The 25052-nt window shown below is 40.1% G+C and overlaps 1 protein-coding gene across 1 annotated transcript in view; it reads left to right on the top strand.

The window, feature by feature from the left end:
* Grin2b (glutamate ionotropic receptor NMDA type subunit 2B) overlaps positions 1 to 25052 on the top strand; it is a 413750-nt gene that overhangs the window by 336250 nt on the left and 52448 nt on the right. The window contains exons 7-11 of the mRNA XM_015498186.2: positions 8810 to 9012; positions 9797 to 9968; positions 10253 to 10406; positions 13828 to 13953; positions 16583 to 16812. Of these exons, the coding sequence (XP_015353672.1) occupies positions 8810 to 9012; positions 9797 to 9968; positions 10253 to 10406; positions 13828 to 13953; positions 16583 to 16812 (885 nt within the window). The remainder of the gene's footprint in view (positions 1 to 8809; positions 9013 to 9796; positions 9969 to 10252; positions 10407 to 13827; positions 13954 to 16582; positions 16813 to 25052) is intronic.

Genomic DNA, 25052 nt, shown 5'->3' with positions numbered 1-25052 from the left:
ATGAGCCAGGCAAAGAGAGGCTAAATAAGCCTCCAAGGTTGCACAGCTTGTCAGCACCCTGCCTCCTATTGCTACCTGCTACCACTCTGCCTGTTTGCCCCACCCTGCACTTTAGTTGCCACTTGCCATGAACCTTTTAGACACAACCATGAGGATAGGAGGTTCCAGGGCTGAAATAGACTCTCCCCCTCATTCTTGGCGACATGGCATTGGTGAAGGAGGCATGGGCTTCTAGAGCTGAATAGATCAAGGATAAAACCCAGATCCCTCAACAAGGTTCAAGGTTTTTAGTCTACATTGTGAACAACTAACAATACCTACTTTGGGGGGAATTAGTGACAATTAAATGATATAACTCTCTGAGAACTGCTTGGCACTGGTCCTGGTCCATAATAGCTATAATTACTCTGATATTATCGCATCTCTGTTGATGGGTGTTATCTAAAATGACCATAAATGCTGTCTGGTGCCAAGGGAATCAACAACTTTTGTTCCTAGCACCTGATTCTACTCTCTCTCCCCCACTGTCCCATTCCTCCCTCTCCAGAGCAGGAGACACCAAGGGAGGGATAAGTGGAGAACAGGGATCACCCAGAGGGCAGTGGCCAGCAGCAGCAGTGGCTGTGCACAGCTCTCCAGGGAACCCCCAGCTCTCAGAGAGGCAGGAGTCAGCATATGAGGTCTGGAATGACAATTGAGGTCTCCATGTCATTTGGAGAGCCACACAGGTCCTGGCAAGAATGGCCGGTGGGCCTCCCTTCGGAGTAGTGCCAGAGCTGCGGGTCCCCAGTTTAGTGATGAAATAGGCCAAAGGCAGTCATGGATCAAATTTAAATATGGAAATTGTTTTCAAACACATTTTTCAGCTGCTAGAGTTCTAGACCTAAACGTCACTGAGTGTGCAAATGATTAGGAGAAGGAGAGTCAAGCTGTGCCCGTGGCCTTGTTAGATATTCACTGCGGCAGATTGTGCCATTATACTTACAGCAATTCATGCAGAACTGGGTCTGTGCGGGGCAACTTCACCATCAGGAAGGCCGAAGACAAACAGAATGAAGGAGATGCCTGGGGTACAACATTTCCCCCCTCCATCCTTCCCATGGAAGAACACTGGGGTGGTACGCAGCAGAGACTTTGTGGAGAGGCTGATGTATTTTTCCCCAGTGACATCAGTCAGTAACTGAGAACACACTTGTACAAACCAGCGCAAGGGACAAAAAAGAGGTAAAATAATATAGTCCTTGCCCTCGAGGCACTTAAAAACCCATTTGGAGATGTGGATTTGCATATCAGAATAAAACTAACATTTTAATATGATAGTCAAAGAGAGAGATTGACCCACAAGATTGTTAAGGAAGATTAAATAACAGACTTATTTCTGGGCTTGGGTGAGCAGGAATTGTATTAGGGAAGTGGTGATGCCTGAGAAGGGCCAAAGGGGTGCAGAGCATTCTCTGGAATGCCTTTAGGCCAGGGAAGGGGTAAAGAGAGGAAAGCTTGTGTTGAACAGACAGAGCACAGCATCTCTCACACACACAGAAGGCAAAATGCTACATGCAAAAGTATCCAAAGAAAGACTAAAGCAGGGCATTTCAAGAATGGGTTAGATTTCTTTTTAAAGTAGGATTGAAAACCAAAGTCTCTTTTAAAAGGGCAAATAAAATCTTGTGCATAGGAAAAAAAAGAAAAACAAAGACCCAAAGAGTCAGAAGCAGAGCAATATTTCCAGCATGTCTGACTGATAAAGGATCACAATGACACTATACCAGGAACTCTTTCCCACCAATAGATAAGAAAGACAAACAGTGCCATTGAGAGTGGGTAGAGAATGTGACTAGAGGGTAAAAGAGGAAAATCTAAATGGCTAGCAGATGTGGGGAAAGTTCTTGAGCTCACTGTGCATTGAGGAGATGAAAATTGGAGCAGGAAGAGCCCATTCTTCATCCCTTAGATCGGCAAACAGTTAACACTGAAAAAAGTTGGAGCAAGTGAGGATGTGTGAGCAAGGAGCCCTCTTAAGCATTGCTGGCTGATAGCAATCCCAATTGCTGCCAACATGTATTCTAGTGATATAAAGGACATTTTAGAAACATACATACCCTCTTTTTCTGTTGGTTTTACAACCAGAAACTGATGCTTAGGCTGCACCAAGATATTTGGTTATTCTTTTAAATATCCCAAATATTAATCTATAGGGGTGTGGCTGAGGAAATTGAGGTGCATTCATCATTATGGGCTGCTGTGCTGCTATTTAAAAGAGATCTGTTGTCTGACAAGTTGGAAGAAACTTGTATCATGAAGTGGGTAAAGCAAGTGGTAGAGAAATGGGCATATTATGATTTGATGTGGGAAACACACACGCACATGTTCACTCACACACATCCCCTCCTCTGTATCTGTCTCAGTATTTTGAATTGCTATTGGAAAACAGCTGACCATAAACCATAATGTTCACTTGGTTACAAAGGACAGGGGAAAGGAAGGGATGGATACTGAAATATCAAGATTGAGCAAAATGAACTAGTATCATTCACTCAAACTTTAAAAATCCTCACAGTTAAGATGTGTACCTATAGGGGTGAAGAAACCCAAGTGCACTCTTTTCCTTAGAGATTTCTGCCACTAGAAAGAAGTCTCAGACTGCATCAACATGTGGCTGGGGGCAGTCACTGGCTTCAACACCTCTTTGGGGGAAAAAAAAAAAAAAGGAATGCAGCATTCTGCTGCCTTGCAGAAACTCTGCCTGTCCCTTCAGCTTGCTCAGGGAAATAACATGTAGCTTTAAATTTTGCATTTTAAAAGTCAGATGAAGGCTTAAAATAAGCAGCAAGTGTTTTGTGTTAGATCCAGATGTCATCTCGAGCAAGAAACAAAAACGCTTTGATTTTTGAAAAATAACCTTTGACGCCTAAAGAGGCTCTAATAAGTGCTTTTGTTGCAGGATCTTAAAAAATGACTTTCTGTGCAGATGAGAGAGGCAGCCCCGGGAGACTGATGTCCTTTGCTTATCTGTGCAAGGACTGCTGCAGCTGTGATGCCTGCCCAGGTCCCCATCCCCTCCCCACAATGACATGACCACTCTCCCAGGGTCCCCTCTCCCTTCCCCACAATGACATGATCATTCTGCTGTGCACATTCACTGTTTGTGGCAAAGGGACAAACTCAAGAGCTTTCAGAGAGGAACACTGTCCCTGTGGTCTTTATGCATGGCCTTATCAGGGTGCTAATTGATGTCAGTTTCACTGGTGGTAATGGAGATCTGTTAGCAAAAAGAGGACTTTGAAGTTTAAAATCACCACAGATTGGTTCCCCAGAATTTTCATAAGAGGAGGCTCATGGGCCACTAAATGTGCTTCCAAGGAGAACTTCCCAGCTGAACAGGTGCTCAGCCTGTATCAGGAGAACCAAACCAGAACCCTAAAACATGACTGTGTTTTTCAGAGAAAACTAAGCAAAGACTTTTTTCTCTCTCTTGAGAAGGATGATTTCAATCCTCAAGAGATCCTTTCAAATGTTCAAATGGCAGATAACTGAATTTTTTATAGACAGATGTTTCTGTTAAATGTGCTTGAGGTAATGATGTTTGTTTAGTGTTTGTCTCCAAGGAATGCAGAGTGCTTTACAGACACTTTCTTCATTATTTTTTAAGGTTTTATTTTTTCCTGATTATATTTTAATCTTGACTATAAATTCTTTTTTTCCATTTTTCACACTGGATTGTCTCTAAAATATCTGCTGTTAACCTCATTTCCTACTACTCTCTGCATTTTCATGCCATTTCAGACTCTTGAGACAAGCATTCAACACTTTTCCTCTCAGAGTCTCAGGCCTCTTTTTTTATTTACTATTGTTCATTGTTCTTCCAAACTTTTCCATTTATAATATTTTCACCATATTTCTTCCTCCTTGAAACATCTTGTTTTTCTACATAAATATGTCCCTTTTAAAATCTAATTTCAATGATTTATCAATGATAATCTGCCTTGCTCTATATTGAATCTGAGGAGAAGCTTGCCTAAAATGCACAAGGTTCTGGTTTTGATCCCCATCACCACAAAATAAAGTAAATTTTAAAAAAGAAAGAAAGAAAAAAGGAAAAGGAAAAAAAGTGGCGGGAGTTGTGGGGGGACAGAATTGGAGGTAAATATCTCAATATTTCCTCTAAGGTGAGTCCTGTGTATTGGTACAATGAATCTATCTATTCATCTACTATTCATAGTAGATTTTATTTTTTTTCCCTGAAAGTTTCTCCTTTCAGTTTTCCATGAATTTGTTAACTTACCCTCTCATGGAAATCATCCTTGAGGAAAAAAAGAATCATGGCCTAAGACAAATGAATCTTTTCCTTTCTTAAGGAAGTGACCATAGGAGACCTTCTTCCCTGGGGTCTCATCTGTAGAAGGGCTATCACAAGTCCCTGTCCTGAAGGGATCATGGTATTAGGAAATTATGTGGAAAGCACTGGAGAAACCCACCCACCCATTTTTACACATGTATAAACTGAGAATAAGGGATTTAGAAATTTATCCACTACCTCTGGAATACTTAGAGACACATTTGGAATTTCATTTAGAAAACAAGTCACCTAGAAATTTTTTAAAAAAATCATTATAGAAGGTGGTTTGGCTGTTCTGGGCAGTGGCAAGCTGATAAAAGCTTAACAATTGGGAGTGAATTGGACAGAGGAAGCCCTGATGGACCTCTGTTGTTTGCCAATTTTATGGTGCTAGCACTTCCAAGCTACCAACCCAACACCATTGAACAAGGACTTGGGGAGGGGTGAGAACAATCCAGTTGGCTGTCAAGACTGTTAACGATTATCTGACTTGAGTGAGCAGTCTTTAAGGAGAAGGAGAACCAAGCTAGTACAGTGGATAAAGAACTTCCCCTAAGGAGTTACCACTGAAATTTCAAGGCCCAGCCCAAAGATAAGGGTCTTTGTGAGGCTTTCCCCTCATCTTTTTCAGTAATGATGACTTCTATCTGAATGCCAAAGTCCTGGTCTATTCCTTATATGAGGGTGATTACCTTAAGCCTAACTTGATATTATTGTCAATAGACAGTGCCTTTCCCATCTAGTCTGTGCTGGAAGGATATGGCCACATCTTCCTCCTTCATTGTCAGAGAAGCAGGGCAGCAAAGTAGGTGTTGCTTAAGCTCTGGAGTCAGGCTGTCAGTTTCAATTTCTGACATTGTTGTGCTCAGTACCCACTTATCTTAAGATCACGGGAAAGCTGACAAAACCCTCTGTAGAAATGAGACATTAATTGGGATTCTGTCTCAGAGGTATGATGATTAATGAGATCACTGGACAAGTTCAGTGCCTAGCACATCTAAGTGCTCACTAAATGTTACCTGGTATTGTTATCTCTAGCACACAGCCCAGTGCCCAGCACAGTGTTGGTATGCAATCATTGCTGATTGGGCTGAATGGATATGAGGCAAAGATATGATCCAGCTAACTTGGTAGTAAGTTGGGAAAGAATGCACTAGAAGAGAACTGTGTGAACAAGTTTTTGTTGAGGAAATGAGAATGGTGTATTTAATAAGCATCTGTAGATCACAGAATTATGGGATGAGAACCTAGTTTTCCTACTGTGATATGATGAAAACAGAGTAGGGTAGAATCACCTGTGCCCTCCCTTCACCCCATGCACTAAACTCTGTCTATAAATACACCATTTGGTTATTGTAATAGCTTTTATAGACTCTTGTTGATTGAAATATCTCCTTTTCAGGACTGTGCAGTTGTGTTTTAAAAAATCTAAATGCTATTCTTTAAGCACAAATACTGATAAATTTTATTCCATTTGGTTCAGTCCATTATTCCAGTTAGTTAGTATCTCTCCAAAACTTGTTTCAGCAATGCATTATATTTTATATCCTCTCTAACTTTGTGTTGTCTGCAATTTTGTGAGCATGACTTCTATTTTGTCTTACAAAACACTAATAGGCCACTTCTAAGAATGGTATCTCCTTACGTTGTCACTAAAGACCTCTTTTCATGTTGGCCTTGGTTCATTAAACAATCTTTTCTTTTATTTTTTTGGATGTAGATTTTTGAAACTCTTTTCCAACCTATGAAAGTATTCAATAGTCCATATTGTAGTTCATCTTGTTCACAAGAATGACAGGAGAAACTTTCCCAAAATGCTGTTTGCAACATCTTTTCTCTGTAGATAGTCTATTAGAAAATAAACGGCAGCTAGAATGTTGCAATGTGTTCTTGACTAACCCATGTTAGTTTGTAATACCAACAACATCTGAGTTGAACAAAAGATTCATGAATTAAAATAGTGATATCAAGGTAGATAAGGCCCAATGCACAGACCTGGATCATCCAGGTGAAATGGCTGCACAGCTGAGAGCAGTGAGAGATCATTGAAAAGTTTGAAATATAAACTGTACAATGACAAAGTTGTGTTTTCAGAAAGTCATCTGGCAGCAGTTCACGATGGACTTAGGGGAACCTTGTGTAATTTGGCATCTTCCTCAGATAATTCCAGAGTGGGCTGCTGGACCACTTACTCTGGGCTAGGAGGGTAGCAGTGAAGGCAGAAAAATAAATTTGGATTTAAAAGGGGAAAAAATATCAAAAGTTACTGGTAAGCCAATGTGAGGGGAATTAAAAATAAAATAAAATACTAGTTTAGGGCTTGCCAACGTTTTTTTTTACTGTTGAACATGCAGAATATATTACTGGTTTGGCCACAGGGGCAAATATGGTTCCTTGGGAATGGAGGTGAACCAACATCATGGATCCCAGGGTGGGTCTCCTCTCTGCCAAGCTCCACTGGAAGAGGGCATTAATATCTGCATGTGTCTCAGAAGCCATTTGGAAATTTCTTCTTTAGAAATAAGTAGTCTTAGCAAAAGAAGGAAAAACAGGGAACAAAGCAAGATCAACAGTACAAAGAAGACTACACAGGGCCATTTATGTTGGCTTGACTTATGGATTTTCGACTTTATGATGGTACAAAAGCAGTATACATTCAATGGAAACCATTTAGGATCTCTTTCAGGGCTAGCAATATGTGTACAATACTTTCATGAAACTGGGTAGTGGCAGGGACCTGCAACTCCCAGGCAGCCACAAGAATCACAAGGAGAACTGACCCTGCAGCCTGCTGTACTGCTAAGCTCTGATAATCTGTAGGTTAGGGGTATTAAATGCATTCTCAACTTATGATATTTTCAATTTAATGATGAGCTTAATGAAACATAACCCCATTGTAGGTTAAGTTGCAGCTGTATATATAAAGGAAAGCCAAACATTTGGTTCAGTGCATAATTCTGAACAAAGAAGCAAAATTTCATTTACACAGTTGGATGAAAACCAACCCATACCAGGGTTAATGCCAGAGAAAAACTATGCAGGTGCCAAACAGGGCAACCCAGGACACTCAATCACTGCCCATGTTGTAACAATGCAATAAAACAAGGTAGTGGCTACTCAGGCCTAATTTGAGTATGGAAGTCATCATGCCATGGGACAAACTGGAGAGAGGAGCTAACCACACCTGAGAAGGTGTCAGGTAGAAACCTAAGTGCAGACAAAAGCAGAAACAAAAGAAGGAGTTGGAGTTTTGCATTTATAGAGAAATCCATGCCTGTTCACTTGAAAATTTAAGAAGTGCTGTCAATTCGTTGCTTCTTATTGATTTCTGTAGTTAAATAAACTAAGTAGTTTGTAATTCTGGTACCTCACCTTTTTTTTTTTTTTTTTTTTTTTTGCATTCTGCACAGAGGAAATCATAGGTTGGAAAAATGAAAGGACTTGTGATTCCTAATTCTTGTGATAATTGAAGATGCTAGTTATAGAAAAAATTTAAAAGTGTTCCCTCATTCTCCATTAAACTCAACGGCACAGCGAGAACGAGAACCTACCAACTAAGTCATGTAGATTCTATTGTACAATAGGAATGAATGGCTCTTATAACTGAACCATTCATTTAATTATGACTGGCAGCAGGATCACCATGTGCATGATTTCGAGGGCATCCACCCTTCACTTTAGAGTCACAAGAATGGTACTCCTGGTTATACAGCATACAGCCTGTGTGGCCTTATGTGGCAGCTCACAGAGAGACCCATGTGATTCATACTAATGCATTTCTGCATTGACCCATGAGATTATCACCAGCCCAACCATATTCCCTTCTTCAAGTGAGCTGTGTCTATATTCTTTCATCCCAACTTATCATTTTATTCCAGTTCAGATTTATCTAGTTTTCTGCACAGTTCATCACTGGACCTCCATTACAAACCAAAACACATTCTGCCAGCTCATTTGCTACAGTCATTCTGTTGACCTTTCCAAGACTCTTTTCAGCTCTCACTATCATGTTCTTTATTATGGTTAAGTTTAAAGGAAAAAAAACTGACAGCCACACAACACAGAAAATTGGCATGCTCCCTGCACTTGGTACAGGCTTCAGTTTTATTATTCACCATACAGTGTTGTAAATAGTTGTTTATACTTCTTACTCCTTTATTCAGTATGAGCTTGATAAAGGACAGAATGATGCTGTTTTAAGCTTATGGGGCTAAGCAGGGTACCCACCACATAGTAGGTCCTTATTTAATGTTTGGTAAGTGGGTGAGTCAATGAATGTATTGCCTTTCTTGGTTTGGGACACAGTAGTCTCCTTTTGAACATATGGTTTAAAAGGGATTCTCTCCATTACATACAATGCTTAAATCTGTTTGCCTTCATTGAACAGCTTCCTGGGAAGATTCAGACAGTGCTGGAGGAAGCTGTATATGTCGTGGCCAGTGGTTTCTGAGTCTTTTCTTTATCCTTGTGCAGGTGGGGAAGTGGAAAGACAAGTCCCTGCAGATGAAATACTATGTGTGGCCCCGAATGTGTCCCGAGACCGAAGAGCAAGAGGATGACCACCTAAGCATTGTGACCCTGGAGGAGGCTCCATTTGTCATTGTGGAAAGCGTGGACCCTCTAAGTGGAACCTGCATGAGGAACACAGTCCCCTGCCAAAAACGCATAGTCTCTGAGTATGGCACCTCCCCCAGTGGCTGTGGGTAGCATTAGAGAGTCAATTTTGATGCAGTTCTTAGCACCTGGCAGGCCTGGGACCTGCAGCAAGGAATGCATTGGGCACCATGTCCAATTTTCAGCTGCTAATGAGCTGCTGAATTGCTGGCAGCCCTGTGGTCTGATGTCTGGTTCTGTCCAAATCATAACCTGGGAGAATGACTGCTAGGCATGCTTAAGGTTCCTTTGGCCTTTCCTGACCTCAGTGCCTGGGATCTCAAGGTTATAGAGATTTTGGTTTATTCTTGGTATGGAACTATATTTTCTTGGGCCAGTATATCCCAAAATTTTGATATTTAGAACCATTTCTGAAAATAGGTCAAACTAATCTATGTTGTTATGAGTCAGGATAATGGTTTTCTTTGGTGAGGGAAGGAAGTGCCTGGAAGGGAGAAAAAGAAGCCTTTTAGTGGTAACTTTTCTGTACCTGGATTCAGGAGCTGGCTGAAAGGGTGAATTTAGTGTATGAAAATTCACAGAACTGAGCCCTAAGGATATGTACTCTTTCCTGATGTGTATTGTACTTCAAAGGAACATTAAAAATTGTGAGAAAGCACGGCCCAATGTAATGAGATAATGAGAATATTGCGGTTCTGGGATCTGGTTTATTTCCTCACTCAGGTCTGATATAAATTGTGCTGTGAAGGGTGGCCTGCTTTAGAATTGGAGTTTTAATGACAAAGAATAATACTGTGCTCCTTGTACAAAGCTTTGCTTTTGTTTTTTGTTTCTTTAACTGGCTAGGAATAAAACAGATGAGGAGCCAGGATACATCAAAAAGTGCTGCAAGGGGTTCTGTATCGACATCCTTAAGAAAATTTCTAAATCTGTGAAGTTCACCTACGACCTTTACCTGGTTACCAATGGCAAGCATGGGAAGAAAATCAACGGCACCTGGAATGGTATGATTGGAGAGGTGAGTGTCAGAAAGTAAGGGCCAATTCCAGTTTTCATTTATTTTATTTCATGTAAATACTTATTAAAATTGATTTTATTTTTTAAATACATGACAGTGGATGCATTACAATTCTTATTACACATATAAGGGCTCATTTTATGATTTGTAAAATATGAAGTGGTAAAGAGAATGCACTGTTCCCACTGTATGAAGAAAATTGCTGATGGGCCGTGAGTATTTTCCTCAAGGTGGCCCTTGCCTTCCTGGGTATTCTAACCAGAACTTGGTATCTTTCTCCTCAGGTGGTCATGAAGAGGGCCTACATGGCAGTGGGATCGCTCACCATCAACGAGGAGCGATCAGAGGTGGTTGACTTCTCTGTACCCTTCATAGAGACTGGCATCAGTGTCATGGTGTCACGCAGCAATGGGACTGTCTCACCTTCTGCCTTCTTAGGTAAATGATGTGTTTGCTGGTGACAGGAATTGGAATAAGGAATAGTTGAAGGAGCACATGGCCAGGTTCTGTCAGTCGGGTGTTGGTTTCCTAATAGCTTAACTCATCTGGGCACTTCATTTTGAGGACATCAAAATTGATTATTCTCAAACCTGAAAGCTGAAGAACACCCAGAATAATAGAAAGGCATAATGCTTCGTAAGAAAACACTCCTGCATTGGTCATCAGAGGCCTCCATATGAGTCCTTTTCTTATCACTTAGTCACCATCTGACCTTGAGCAAATTTGCTCCATCCTGGGACTCAGTTTCCTTAGCCATAGAAGGCATTTCAGCTAGCCTATCTCTGAGGGTGCTTCCTGCTCTAAAAATTTCTAATTCTGGATATCATTGAAATACCTATTTATTTTTAATTATCTTCAAGAATTGAGCTCAGTGCTACCAAAAAAAGGTTTTCTGTTGTCACATGAATTTTCTGAGGCTTTTTTCAGCCAGAACTGAACTGATGCTTCCTCCCACCCCAACCCATCCTTCCCCTTATCATTCTCTACTTCCCCACCCTCCAGCATCACTTAACTGTCAAAAGCCTTAGATGTGATATAAGACTAGGTGAGATAAGGCCAAGTTTTCAATTATATGAGGTCCTTTGTGAGCTCATATCCCATAATTTTTGCAGGGGCTATGGAGCAAGCGGGTGGGAAGTTAAATGTCACCTTGAAACAGAACATCGGACTAGAAGACAGGAGCCTGGTTTGGACATAAACAAGCTGTAAGCCCTTGGTCAAGTCACAATCACTCCAAGGGACATGAACATTTTTAAAAGGAGGATAATTGAATAGACAGTGACTGTCATTTCTTTAAGCTCTATCCAAAAAGAATAACTCAATTAATGTAACACTAAGTAGAATTATAGGTTCCATAGATTTTATATAAATCATTGAAGTTTCTTAGCTAATCTTCTTATTTGTAGTGGAGCAAATTCTGACTCTGCTGGTTTTATGTGAAATGTTATTAGATAACACACGCCACATGCATTAATTCTCATGGCTTCTGGTTACAATTTATTTGCATTTTTTCAATTTGAGGAGATTGGAACATTAAAAGATAAAAACAAAGTATGCTCTAATTCTAACCCCGCCAGTAGAACACTAACCACAGTTTCTGAATTGGAAGAGCCAAATAGCCCTGGAAAGACAAAAATGTTAGGCAAAGTGTGGTATTGTGTGTTTTGGAATGAGAAAGAGTTAGTTGCAGGGTAAGAGAAACCAAAATTTATTCAACACCTAATATGTGATGTGCCAGGTATTAATCATGCATGTTTGGTTATAATAACTCATTGGTACTATAATTATACCCATGTTATGGCTTAGGAAATGGAATCTGAGACAGGGTTAAGTAATTTTCCATAAGTTTCTCAGTCCAAAACTGACAGATCTAGGATTATGTCCAAGTATGTAGCCTTCAGAGCCTGTTTTCTAATCCACATTTGATCATCTCAGAATTCCACCCCTAACCCAGGAACCAGTGTGGTAGGCAGGTAAAGATGCAAAACCATACAGTAGAAAGAACACAGACTTTCTGTCTTGAGAACCTCAGTTCATAACCTAACTGCCACTTTCTATGTAAGAACTTGGAAAGTACTTTGATCTCTCATTCTTGGTTTACTCTTCTATAAAATGGATAAGGTAATCCCAAATGAAATGGTCACTAAAAGAATCATGCATGATAGTAAATGGTGAAAGTGCTTTGTAAATTATAAAGGTTAATATAGGTGTTTGTTGTATTTTTTGGATATAAATTTGCCCTGGGCTTAATGGTGGCGGGGCAGGGGGAGTGGGGAGATCGCAGAATCACAGAGGTGATTCTTTTACTTAGTTATTACCCAATCTTAGAAATAGTGAAATCAAGGTAGATTAGAGTCTATACACTATCATATAGAGGCTTTAAATTTTACTTTCTATGTGTAAGTCTGACTGCCATAGAAAGGTTTTGTATTTCACAGTGGGTATGTCAAGCTCTGGGGATTTATCAAGGTTGTTTTTAAATTGATTAAGTGACCAAGCTTTTATAATTCTTTTGGAAGTACAATAGTAAATAGGTTTCAGAGAAAGAAAGGTACTTTAAAATTTTCAGCCATTTTTCCCCTTTCTCAACTTTATCTTTATTAATGATTTGGAAGATGAGGAAAACAGAATGTTAATTCACTTAGTTATGAGTTTACAATGTGATGTGACAGTTAAAAAGGCCAGAACTATTTTGAGACACATTTGAGAAAATATTGCATCATGGGAAAGAATAGCAATTGTCCCTTTGTCTTGGTCTTCCGAGAGATGGCTTCTGCAACACAGCATTTAGTGCTTGGACACCTCTAAGCCAGAGAGAGTTAGCTCACCTGGAAGGGGTTCAACAAAAATGATTAAAGATAGTAAAGAAAACTGTGTACAATATTCTTACTATCTTGCCTGGTCTTGTCCCAACACTGTCACCTCATAATAGGAGATAGATTGTGATTGTGAATCACAACTTATTCAACAACATGTCAACTATTAAATTCCTTCTGTTGCAGATACTGATATTAATGTGGATATAAGTCAATGTTAACAAATAAAATGTATCAGCTGGCCAGTGTATCCCAAAATTTTGGTGACACATACCTATAATCCCTGTGACTTGGGAGGCTGAGGCAGGAGGATTGCAAGTTCAAAGCCAACCTTGGCAACTTAGTGAGACCCTGTCTCAAAACAAAAAATGAAAAAGTGCTGGGGCAGTGGCCCAGTGTGACCCTGGATTCAATATTCAGTAGCACAAATAAATAGAAAAATAACACATCAAAATGGGTTGAAAAATTAAATCTAGATGGAAAATTTAAGAGGAGTGATACAATGGGGTAGAGAGGATGGTTATTATTGTACATAATTATTACTGAATTAATTCAACTCTGAAATAGTAGCTAAGTCTGTTGAGAATTAATTTGGCTGCAAGTCTCAGAAGCACTGGGGAAGGATTTGGGGGGCCTCCCCTTTGTGGTATGGACATATAGATGAAAACGTAAACCAAGTCAGTCCAATATGATTCACTTGTAGCATATACTATACAATACTCCTTCCAATTATACCTTTTACTGAAAGACTTAGATATGGATCCAATAGATAGCAGAAACTATCTCTACAAACATTACATGGTACAAGAGCATGAGACTGTGTTCCTCCTGTGCTTGGAAGAAAGCAACCTTGACATGCCGATCCGGGGGATGGATCTGTCCAGGCATGTTTGATTTCTCCCTAAACTAGTCCCTGGATCACGAAGGCATTCAGCACACTTGTTTCTTGTTCTCCCCAAATATTGGTTTGCATGACCAAGTGAAATAATTAGCATCCTTTTTTTCTGTTTTGACCTTGAGCACTGTTTTCTTTCCCTTCCCAGAGCCATTCAGTGCTGACGTATGGGTTATGATGTTTGTGATGCTGCTCATCGTCTCAGCTGTGGCCGTTTTTGTCTTTGAATACTTCAGCCCTGTGGGTTATAACAGGTGCCTCGCTGATGGCAGAGGTAAGGCCAGCTGGAACCAGTGTTTTTCTATGTTTTTCTAGTTTGTAATTCCAATTCTCCTTACCCCTGATTCTTCCCTGATCCGTATTCTTCCTAGTTTTTCCATTTCTGGAAAAAAAAAAAAAATCCCTCAGTCTTCTAGATCACCAAGCTGGTGACACTTTAGAAATATGCCAAATAAGATGCTAGTTTGAATTTCTGTGTCCCCCTTATGGTTCACATCATTTCTAAGCCCAGTTCTACCTACCCCTAGGTAAATGAAAGGGAAGAGTGATAGTAGAGGTGGGTACTCTGAAAGTGTAACAGGAAGCTTTCGATGACTTTAGGCTGTGGACAGTCTGTTGGAACAGATGTAACTAACAAGACAGATTGTTCACACTTATTAAGGACAGGAAAAATAGGTTGCCCCAAGGTAAGTGCAGGTGGTTGTGACTGGCAGAGTTCCTCAGAGCCAAAGGATCACTACTGAGGTACAATATCTCTCAGGCATATGGTCCTAGATCAACATCCCTTGCCAGCGAGCATAGAAGTTGGATGTGTGGAATGAAATGGGCAGAGTAGACCAATTCTCACCCATAGCTACAGTGGATGGGGGCCGGGGGCAATTTCCTGGGTAGGTAGTTCCACAGATGAGAGGGCTACCCAGATGTTTGAAGCACACACACTTTTTCAAAGTTTGCTAGATTTCCAAAGGAGGACATGGGATTCCTGTAAATAGCTCTTCTGAAGCTTCCTGAGAACCCCAGGATTAAGAAATAGTCTATCTTCTCTGAGTTTTATCCTTCTAGAATGTGTCTGCTAACCTGGAATTTTATACTCTAAGAGGAAAGTTTCTTAACCTTGGCTCTTAAGAATGATTACCTATGGGGAACTTAAAAGACAAAGATGTTTGGACCTCACTTTCTGATTCACTCAGTCTAGGATGGGGCTTCAACCATTCTGTTTCAAAATAGTAGATCTCTGCTTTGGACTCTGTACCATGTTCAGCCAGAGGAAGGAGAAGTTGTGCTCCCTTTGTGTACAATGTGCCAAAATGTATCCTACTGTTATGTATAACTAACTAGAACAAATTAAAAAATTAAATTAAATTTTAAAAAATATAATACCCAACCTATACCAATTTAATAAGAATCGCTGGGGGTGGATTTCAGGCAACCATATTTTATAAAAGTTTCCATTATGCTTCTGTTGAATTCACAGTCCAGGATGTGAATCAGCACTTCACTGACATATTTCAAGTGTAAACCTACCTTTTGAGTTGGTTTATGTATTCTGGGGTGGAAATCTCCATGTCTTCACACAGTGGTACAATCAGTGGTGACCCACTTTTGCTAAAGGGCCATTCGGAAGCCATGATCTGCCCAGCCTGATAAAGAAAACTTCTGAGAATCACATGAGTATGTAGTTAGGTTGACAATGTCAATAACTAAAGTTCATGTGCACTCTCATTCTTAGGTGGGGAGGAAACAGAAGGTAAAAATCCAGATTTACTATACTCAGAGCAAGAACTTACAATTACTCACTTTATAATAAGCTGTTTGTCTTCACAAAGGAATTCAGTACAGTGCCACTTTAAATATCAAGAGCATTTTACAATTTAAAAACTTTGGTTATAAATGACTTTCTAGTTACATATCTGTTTCAATAAATAGGGTCCACATGCACAGATGTGCATGCACTGTTAGATATCATATTTAACATGTGTAGTCCCTGATAATGTAGTTGGCTGAGCAGATGCCATCAGGAACACAGAAAACATAATAAGACCTGTGTTAATATGTCATAAAATTGTGCAGGCAGATGTTGGTTTCTGCAGTGGAAAGAGCCACGTTGTCTGCATGGAGATCCAGATAAAGGCAAGATTTTACCCTCATTAAGCAGAGCTAGCATAGAAGCCACCATACATTCATGGACAGATACCCTGGTACTATCTGTGTAAAGTGCAGGTGGAGGGAAGTCAAAGACAGATATTCTGCCTTCAGATGCAGGTGGCCAGGCGGAAGTTGATGACTTCCTTCCTAATGTTCTTGTACACAGAAGCTACTACTGTAGGAAATCAGCTGGGAAGTGTTGACATAGGGTCAAGTCTGTCTTTGAAATATTGAATGCTAACTGCTAGAGGTTGAAGGATAATCAGCAAAAAGTCCATTCAAAACCATCCAATATGAATGTGCATAGACTCAGAGGAGGCTTATGACAATGGTTAGAAAAAGACCTCATATAATTATTGCTAATGTTTGGGAAGTTAAAATGCTTCCTTGGTAGATACAAATATACAAGTTAGGAAAAAATGATCACAATGACCCAAATGTGATCATAGTGGCACAGTTAGCCTTTGTTACTCAGTTTCCACATAATTCTGATGGTCTTAGGTATGAAGGCAGGAACACAGTTGGAGAAAGATCCACCACACACCCTAGAACCCTGGTTTTTCTCTTAAGGACCCTCTTCTGCCCTTCTGGGGCTCCCCAAAAAAGAGAGAAACAGACTCTCAAATTATAAAGGTTCAGTCTTAAGGGAGGGGCTACCCTGCTCTTAGCAGAGACTTTCCAGCTCTGTGTACTTGTAGGTTGAAATACAACTAGTGATTCTGGCTTAACTTTGTGTCTGCATTGTTTTGTTCTGCCAGAGCCAGGCGGCCCATCTTTTACCATCGGCAAAGCTATTTGGTTACTCTGGGGTCTAGTGTTCAACAACTCTGTACCTGTGCAAAACCCAAAGGGGACCACCTCCAAGATCATGGTGTCAGTGTGGGCCTTCTTTGCTGTCATTTTCCTGGCCAGCTACACTGCCAACTTAGCTGCCTTCATGATCCAAGAGGAATATGTGGACCAGGTTTCTGGCCTGAGTGACAAAAAGGTAAGAGGCCCATTTGAAACCTTCCCTCTTTCCTTCGATCCTGTTCTCATGTACCTGTTAATTTTCTAAATCTTTAGAATCAATAGTTCTGTCTTTTGTTTTCTTAAATTGTGACACAGAAGCAGAAATCAGTTTCCCTACTGAAATAATATTACTTCGTGTGTACCTCCTGATTTGTAAAAGGTTGTCACAAGTACACCCTGGGCTGCAAATAAGGGGCTTGGTATGTTAGTGGTTTTTTGAATACATGGTACCTCTTGTTGGATGCGGTTGGGTGGCCCACCAGCTCAGGGCTGCCTATTTGATGTGTTATTAGAGGGCCGCCCCTGTGTACCCACATTGAGGGGACTAGAGCATTATGGCCTCATTTTCTTCCCAGTGGTATTTGGCTGTGGGCTCCCCCTTTGTTCTTCCACACACTTGTGTGTTCCTAGGGCTGAGCTGGAGGGTTGTTCACATTGTGTCTTGCAGGGAAATAACTGCTATTTAACTTGATGATTGCCCCTGTGTGAAGCCGATGAATGGGTTACCCCGTACCAATTGTAGGCCTCCCTGCAGGCCCGTACAGTTGAGAAAAGAAGGGATCTATCTGCTGGTCTCCATCTTTTCTGTATGGTGATGTACAACATGTTCTAAATGCATCTGACCCTCCAGATCTGCCTGAAGCATCTCAGTTTCCATGGAAGATCTGTTCCCAAAAACCATGATAATTAGGATAGTCTAAGACTAGCCATCAGAGATGCCTTTATGGAGTGTATGGAAAAGTTTATGGCCAAAACAATTTTGGAGACTATCACTTACAACAAATTTCCTACTCTTTGTTTCCTTGAGATTTAGAAAATGTGACTTCTCCCTCTCATTGGCAAAATGAAGCTATAGACAGATGTGCTTTAGACCAATAGGTAATGTTTTATCTTATGCATTGGGTTTCCCCAGATAAAACCCTAAACACTTCAGCAAATTACTGCAGAAAGGATACTTTGGGGCTCAAAGTGTCTATTCAAAGCTCTATTCATCAAGAATACTCAAAAGCATATAGGGAAGACAAATGGCTTCTTGAGTGAATATATATATGTATGCATATAGATAGATATACATATATGTATGTATGTGTATTCATATACACATGTGTGTATGTATAGATCTGTCATTCATTATGTTTACCATTTCATGATATCTCTTTATCTGATTTGTCTTCCTTTTTAGTTTCCTTTCTTATTTTAAAAATACTCTCCTATATTTCCTTCTCCCTGTTTTTAGGGTTTCATATATTTCTCTTATCCAAGCCACTATTTTTAATACATTAATTAATTATTATTATTATTATTATTATTTTATTGATTCTGTTATTATTTCCTATTTTTAAACTTTTCTCTCTTATTATTCCATCATCAGCATCCTTTGCCATTATGATCCTAAGTAAAATTCAAGTTAGACACCTTCTCCCCTTGTTACAGCCACCTTTTTGACAAATTCTATAACCCAGGCACTAGCAGAGCTAAGAATACCTACTTTCTCAGAGCTCAGTACTTGGTGTGATGTAGTAAGGTGGACCATGTCTACCCTAAAACACAGATGTGGCAGAGGCTTGGCAGAAGCCCAGCCCCATTTGTAGATTTTTCAGGGATATACAGAATGTTCACATTGTGACGTGGCTGAAGGGTAGTGGAATAGGTACCCACACATTAATGTGGCAATGTTTGGCAGGACCATGTCACTGTGTATCAACATGGCAGAGGTGTGGTAGACCTCAGCCCTCCTTAGGGCTCTGTATTATTAAATGGGCATATTTGTCACAATGTTGTGATTTTTATCCCAATGATTTCTTCAAATATCCTGAAACATTGTACAGAACACTGTATTTGTGTTTTTCATACCCTCATGGGCCACCCAGCAACAACTGAATCCATTTCTGTGTGAACTAAGTGTAACTGGGATAGAAGGAGATTGTTTTCCTTTCCATGGATTTGAAGGAATTTATCTTCCTAGGCTGCTCACAGCTGAAAGGATGGCATCTGTTTGTTGTCCACATCATGTCATTATGTTCTGAAAAATTTGATCCTGCCAGTTCTTTTATAGTAAAGATAGCTGTGTTTGCTGACTTTTCTGCCCTGGAATGACTTTCAGGGCCTTTAGAAGTGTACCCCAGTTCTCTAGTGTCCTTAGCTAATGCAAAGGTTCCTGCATCCTGCATCCAAGGCATCCTCAGCTCCTCATTTTTCCTGACCATGGCTCTATCTGTGCATCTGGCCAGGAGGGTTTTCTTCCCTGTTCTTGCTCACCAAACTCCTGCTGAAACTTCAAGACTCAAACTAAAAATCACTTCCTTTGTGGAGCTTTCCTTGGCCCATCTGAATGGCTAGTTACTTTCTCCTCTGCCATGCAAATATTCATACTTTATTATTACACTTGTTTCCATATTCTTTTGTTATAATCCATGGACCTGTACTTGATGGTATTTCCCTCTCTCTGACTGTGAGTTCCAGAAAGTCAATGACCATAACATGGTCATCATTAAAATTATAAAGCAAAATTTTATAGGGAGAGAGATAGAGAAGGGATACGTGCATAGACGTCTCCTGTGTCAACAGCGGACTCGGCATTATAGGCAGAGAAAGCAAGGAGACAGCAAGAACCCTTTCACAGCTGTTTAATTTGAAAATGATTGAAAATGGTTATCCGATATACTTCAGAACTTTGCAAATGACAAAATAGTAAAATGTAAGCATCCTACCAGAAAGTGTCAACATAATTTACATAATTATAGAAAACACTTAAGTAACTAATGACATATAACTGCATATTAGTGTCAGGAACAGTTATATAAATCAGAAGGAGAGTATTTTGAAAGCGTACTTATAATGTCAAAATTTGTATTAGTTTTATTTCAAAACACCTAAGGAAAATGAAATCTTAGGACTGGCATGGTAATGCATGAGAATTCTATGAATTTAGAAAAAGAAAGATAATACAGACACTGAAACAATAATGTTGAGAATAGAAATGAGATGATTTTGAAGACTGTCTTCAATGTAATTACGTTTTCATCAAGCAAAGTAACATTTACAATGAAGAAATGTTCTAATATTTGGTATGACTATCAAAGATGACTTATCTTCTATATAATTTAGATCAGATGACAAATATCTTGAGTGATGATGAAAAGATATTTGTAGCCATTAGATTTATATAGCTTTAAAAAAAACTGTCTTCAAATTTTTTTTTTGGTCAAAAAAATGTACTGAGATTTTATTTATGTTAAGGTACAAAGCCAGAATGTCCAGAGTTAAATTTCCATGAAAGCTTGTTTCTGTGCTCCTTGTTTTCTGGATGGCTTCCATTTTACAGTAGCACATTACAGTGGATTTAGAATTATTCCACTACATGCCATATCTAAGGGGTGCAAGTTCTAATATTTAGCAGCCCTACTGTACATTTGTTCACTGAGCTGCTCCAGTGGCAGGAGGATATAAGGAAGGTGGTGACCTCTTTCTTCTCTGCATAAAGAGTCCACAATGCTGATCCTCGTGTTTCTCACCTATCCAGATGGACTTCTCATTTTGCAGTCTGCCAACCACAGTATGAAGGGGAAAGACCTTGGCCAGGTGACGGAGGGGAATGTGTTTACTGGGCACCGTAAACTTTCTCACTTGTGTGTTATTTGTATAATCTTCATAAAGATGTAATTATTCCCATTTTTACAAATAAGGGCACTAAGACTCTGAAAAACTTAGTAATTTCCCTAAAGTCACATATTATCAAGTGACAGAGCCAAGATATCTTTGGCTCTAAAATCATTCTGCCAGGATGTTTCTCTTTGAGCTAATTCCAGAGAGTTATGACATAGCTAAAGATTGGGATCAACACTCTTGCCCCTGCTTTCTTACTCAATTTTCTACCCTCTCATTTAATTGCATTTTGGCTCCACTTAACCTAACCCTATTACTCCTAATCATTATTATTTTTTAATGTAACTTCAACAATAATATCTTAGCTAATATTTTTCAGCTCTTATAGACGAGGCATAATGCCAAATGAATTATTGCATAGATTATTTATATAATGATGCTATTATTATCTTTATTTGTAAATGAGGCCACTGAAGCATAGAGAAATTAAGTATTTTGCCCTTATGATGTTCCTGGCTGCTGCTACCCCTAAACAATGTGCTACTCTATTTGGATTCCAGTGCTCTCCCCAGTTAAATTGCCTTTCTTTACCCTCCTCTATACCTCGCAGGAGCTTAACTAGTTAAATGCTTTTTCTGTGTTAAATAGTTAGCTATCTAATTAATTGAGTTATAATAGATAATATTCTAACAGTCTTTTAGGGGAATTACTTTAAATAGACAATAATTGTGATTTCCACCACTTGGATAGGCTAATGACTTTCAAATTGATTTTAGTCTGGGCACAGAGTAACCCTGTCCTTAAGCTTCCACTGGGTGATGGGACATGGCATTGCCAGAAGAGAGTGGGTGAGTTGTAGGGTCAGTTGTAGAGTCAGTGGGGCCAGAGAATGAAGGAGCCCTGCAGGAAGGCAGAGACAGCTATAGCCACAGAAGGTTTGCTGTCCCACAACCAGGCTCTCACGGGTATCTGCTTATATCCTACATCATACATTTGGACCACCATTGTGACAACCAAACTGTATTTGCAGTTCTTTCCCTCAAAGAACTAGAGGAAACTTTTCAATATCAACAAACTCTCGTTAGTTCAAAGAGGGCAGCCATCATCTATAGTCAGGATGACCATGGAACATCTAAATGAGGACCCCATGGCTTTTCTAAATAACAATTATTCTTGGTTTCTGAGAAGTCCCAGAAAGTCTGAAAGTCACTTTTTATTCTTTGGGGATATAGGCATGTGTTGTAGTTTAAATGGCCCATCCAAAGCTCATGTTGAATTGCCAGTGTCAAGATATGGGACCTTTAAGAGGTGATTAGGTCATGAGGGTAGAGCCCTCATGAATGGACTAGTGTCACCATCTCAGAAGTGGCTTAGTTATGACAGCTGTGACTCTGTTACAAAAGTGAGTTGAGCTTCCTCAGCTCTCTTGCTCCCCTTTCACTGCCTTTTCTGTAGTGAGCGCGGGCTTCCTCACCACTTGATGCCCTTTGCCATGTTTTGATGCAGCACGAAAGCCCTCACCAGATGCTGATGCCATGCCCCTGGACTTCCCAGCCTTCAGAACTGTGAGAAATAAATTTCTTTTCTTTATAAATTACCCAGCCTGTGGAATTCTGTTAAAAGAACATAAAATGGACTAAGTCATCAGGGTATGAATTTTAAAACAACATACAAATAAGTAAGTCAATATGCATTCCAGAAAAAAAATAGTCTGGTGATATATATATTTATACCACTATTACCCTAAAGTTTTTGGATGGTATTCAAGCATTTGTGAGGAAGTAGGGCCATGCTTTCCATTGTACAAATGTATTTTCCTTGCCCTATTAACTTTAGGCTTGAAGCCAGCGGGAGATAGCTAACCTCAAACCCAATCTGTCACATACTGGTTCTGGCCCAGACCGTCTTGGTCAAACCATTGGATACTGGCCTAAAAATAGTTTAACAGGGAAGAAGCAGACATGATTAACTAGCCAGGGTACTAGCAATGAGGGCCTGGGTTGAAAGTCCAGGTAGCTGAGCAAACTGTGAGGATATGATTCATGCGTGGGAGTCCTCTGAGGCTGTCAAGCAACTAGTCCTCTTTTAACAGCTGATCAGTAGCAGGTCTGGAGGAAATGGCAGGAGAGTAAAAGTCCCCAAATCCTCAGAGCATATGGGGTACAGAATATACATGGGTGGGGAAGGGACACCTGTTTGGCAGAGCCAATGTGACTCTTTACATGAACTGCTGTCCCTGTACATTACCTGCCTCCTTCCCGCCAAGGTGCAGCCAAGGTGACCTTCATCCAGATGGATCCAGAATAAACCCAGATCTGTCCATTAGAACCATCTACAAGCAGTTCTCTGATTTTATTTAAGCATGGGTTACAGACACCCTTGAACCTTAATGCCTGAATTCATCTTAACTAGGACAGGAAATCCCTAACCAACACTTGATGGGGACTAGCAGTGGTCACTCTCCAATCCTAGGCTGCCAATGATCCAATATTGACAACTAGGCTCCCAACAGGGATCCAGGGACTCCTTTCCCTCTGTTTTTTTTTTTTTTGTTGTTGTTGTTGTTGTTGTTTGTTTGTTTGTTTTTGTTAGCCTGCACACCCTCTTCGCCTCCTAACATCCAGACTTTTCTGAGGTCTGCTATTCTATTGGGGCCTATAACAGATTGAAAGGTGACACCTAAAAAATATATTCACTTCCTAACCTTTAGAACCTGTGAAGGTTGACCGTATTTGGGGGTGGGGGAGGAGGATCTTTGCAGATGTAATTAAGATCTCAAGGTGAGATCTTCCTGGATTATCAGGGTGGATGTTAAATCCAATGACATGGCAGAGAGATTTGACACAGAAAAGGAGAAAACACACAGAAGAGAATGCCATATGAAGGCAGCAGCAGAAATTGGGCGGATACAGGCCCTGGGAACAGCATGGAGCCACCAGAAGCTGGAAGGGCCAAGGGATGGACTTTCCCTTAGACCCTTGGAGGGAACACAGCTTAGGGACACCTTGTTTTTGGAATTTACAGTCTTCAAAACTGTGTGAAAATAAAGTTCAGTCTGTGGTAGTTTTCCATGGTGGTCACAGCATCCTGACAGGTCTTCTACAGCTTGTGCTTCAGGCTTGTTATGTTCTTTCTATCCAAGGGCTTCTCCTGATTGACTCAATCCCCTTTCTTGGCCACCAGCCCCATCCTTCTGAAGTGAGTATTTCTTGCAGCAGGATCAACTTCAGTCCTTTTCTGCCTAGAAAACTGATCTACTTTACACTGGAGATTTTCAGGGAGACATATATCGCATGCAGAGGGAATCTTCTTGCTGGTTAATTTTAGGGAGACTGTGAAAAACTCAAGTGTCCTTTTGTGCTTCTTTTCACTGTGTCCTTGTGCCTGATTGATGCCAGTGTCCCAGATGTGGTGCACTGTTTGTGTGCACACTTTCCTCACAGCCTTCCATGAGGCCTCTTCCAGGGTTATCAAAAGGGGGTTGAGGGCTTGTTTCTGTAAGACATATCACATTCACAATTCCTTTGTGGGGTAAAGAGTGTTGGTGCACCCTTCTCCTCCACTGGATTTTGCCATGTGGTTCATATGACAGAACTGGAGGAAACTATTTGACCATCAGGTACAGGTAACTCTTTTCTCATCAAAGGCAATTGGGTCCTCTGTCTTTTGTAGATGAACATATCTTCCTTGTTACACAGGAACACACACTCACTCACACACGCCCCATTTATCCATCCCACAAAAGTATACAGCAGATAACTCCGTAATTATGAACTTAGCATTGACAGAGCTGTGTGAGGAACATGCTTCCTATGTGCTTAGAACATAAGTTTTACAAAGTGGATCTCAAAAGGTTTGTCTTTCTCACCTGGAAAAAAGAAGTCAGTTTTATCTCTTTCTGCAGATATTAGATGCTGAAACCATATTTTTGTGAAATGAAATGAAACCAAGGAAGGAATGAGAAGGAGAGAGGGAAAGGGAGAGGACAAGAGAGGAAGGGAGGGAGGGAGGAGGAGGAGGAGGAAAAGCATTAGAACCTAATCTTGGACTAGATCTGCTCTGTATTACTCTTCTTAGAAAGATATCCCTTATGCAGGATATTAGATGACTAGTGACTTCCTGGAGCTGCTGATTTAAAAAAAAAAAAACTACATCGATGCAAACTAGCATGAGTATTAATTCACAGTTCCCACCTGAATTGAACTGAATTGGACCAAAAATCAAAACCAGCAACAGGCAATGATTTTCATTAACAAAAGTCAAAACACATAGCATGGTAAGCTATCCATTAAGCATCAGGTATCCTGCAAGTGGGAGAATTAGTGAGCCTTTTTCTGAACTTTTTTGAATCTTTGAGTGCCTCTGTGACTTCCATTTGGGGCTCACTATCTTTTCCAGGTTGGGAAGAGCAAGTGATTCCCAGGCCTCCTGATGAAATTCGAATTTATTTAAAGGCAGGTCTTTGGTTCTCAGAGAAGGGAGCTATATCCATTTAGCTGGATGTTAAAAGATAATTTCACTCTGAAATTTATTTACATCAAAGGAAAATTCGAGAGTTCTTCAACATCCTTTTCTCTCTGATTAAAACAAAAAAAATATATATATATATAT

The sequence above is a fragment of the Marmota marmota genome, unplaced genomic scaffold (genome assembly GCF_001458135.2).
Source record: "Marmota marmota marmota unplaced genomic scaffold, marMar, whole genome shotgun sequence".
Taxonomy (NCBI): domain Eukaryota; kingdom Metazoa; phylum Chordata; class Mammalia; order Rodentia; family Sciuridae; genus Marmota; species Marmota marmota.
The sequence above is the reverse complement of the archived record's forward strand: the minus strand, read 5'-3'. Positions and strand labels throughout refer to the sequence as shown.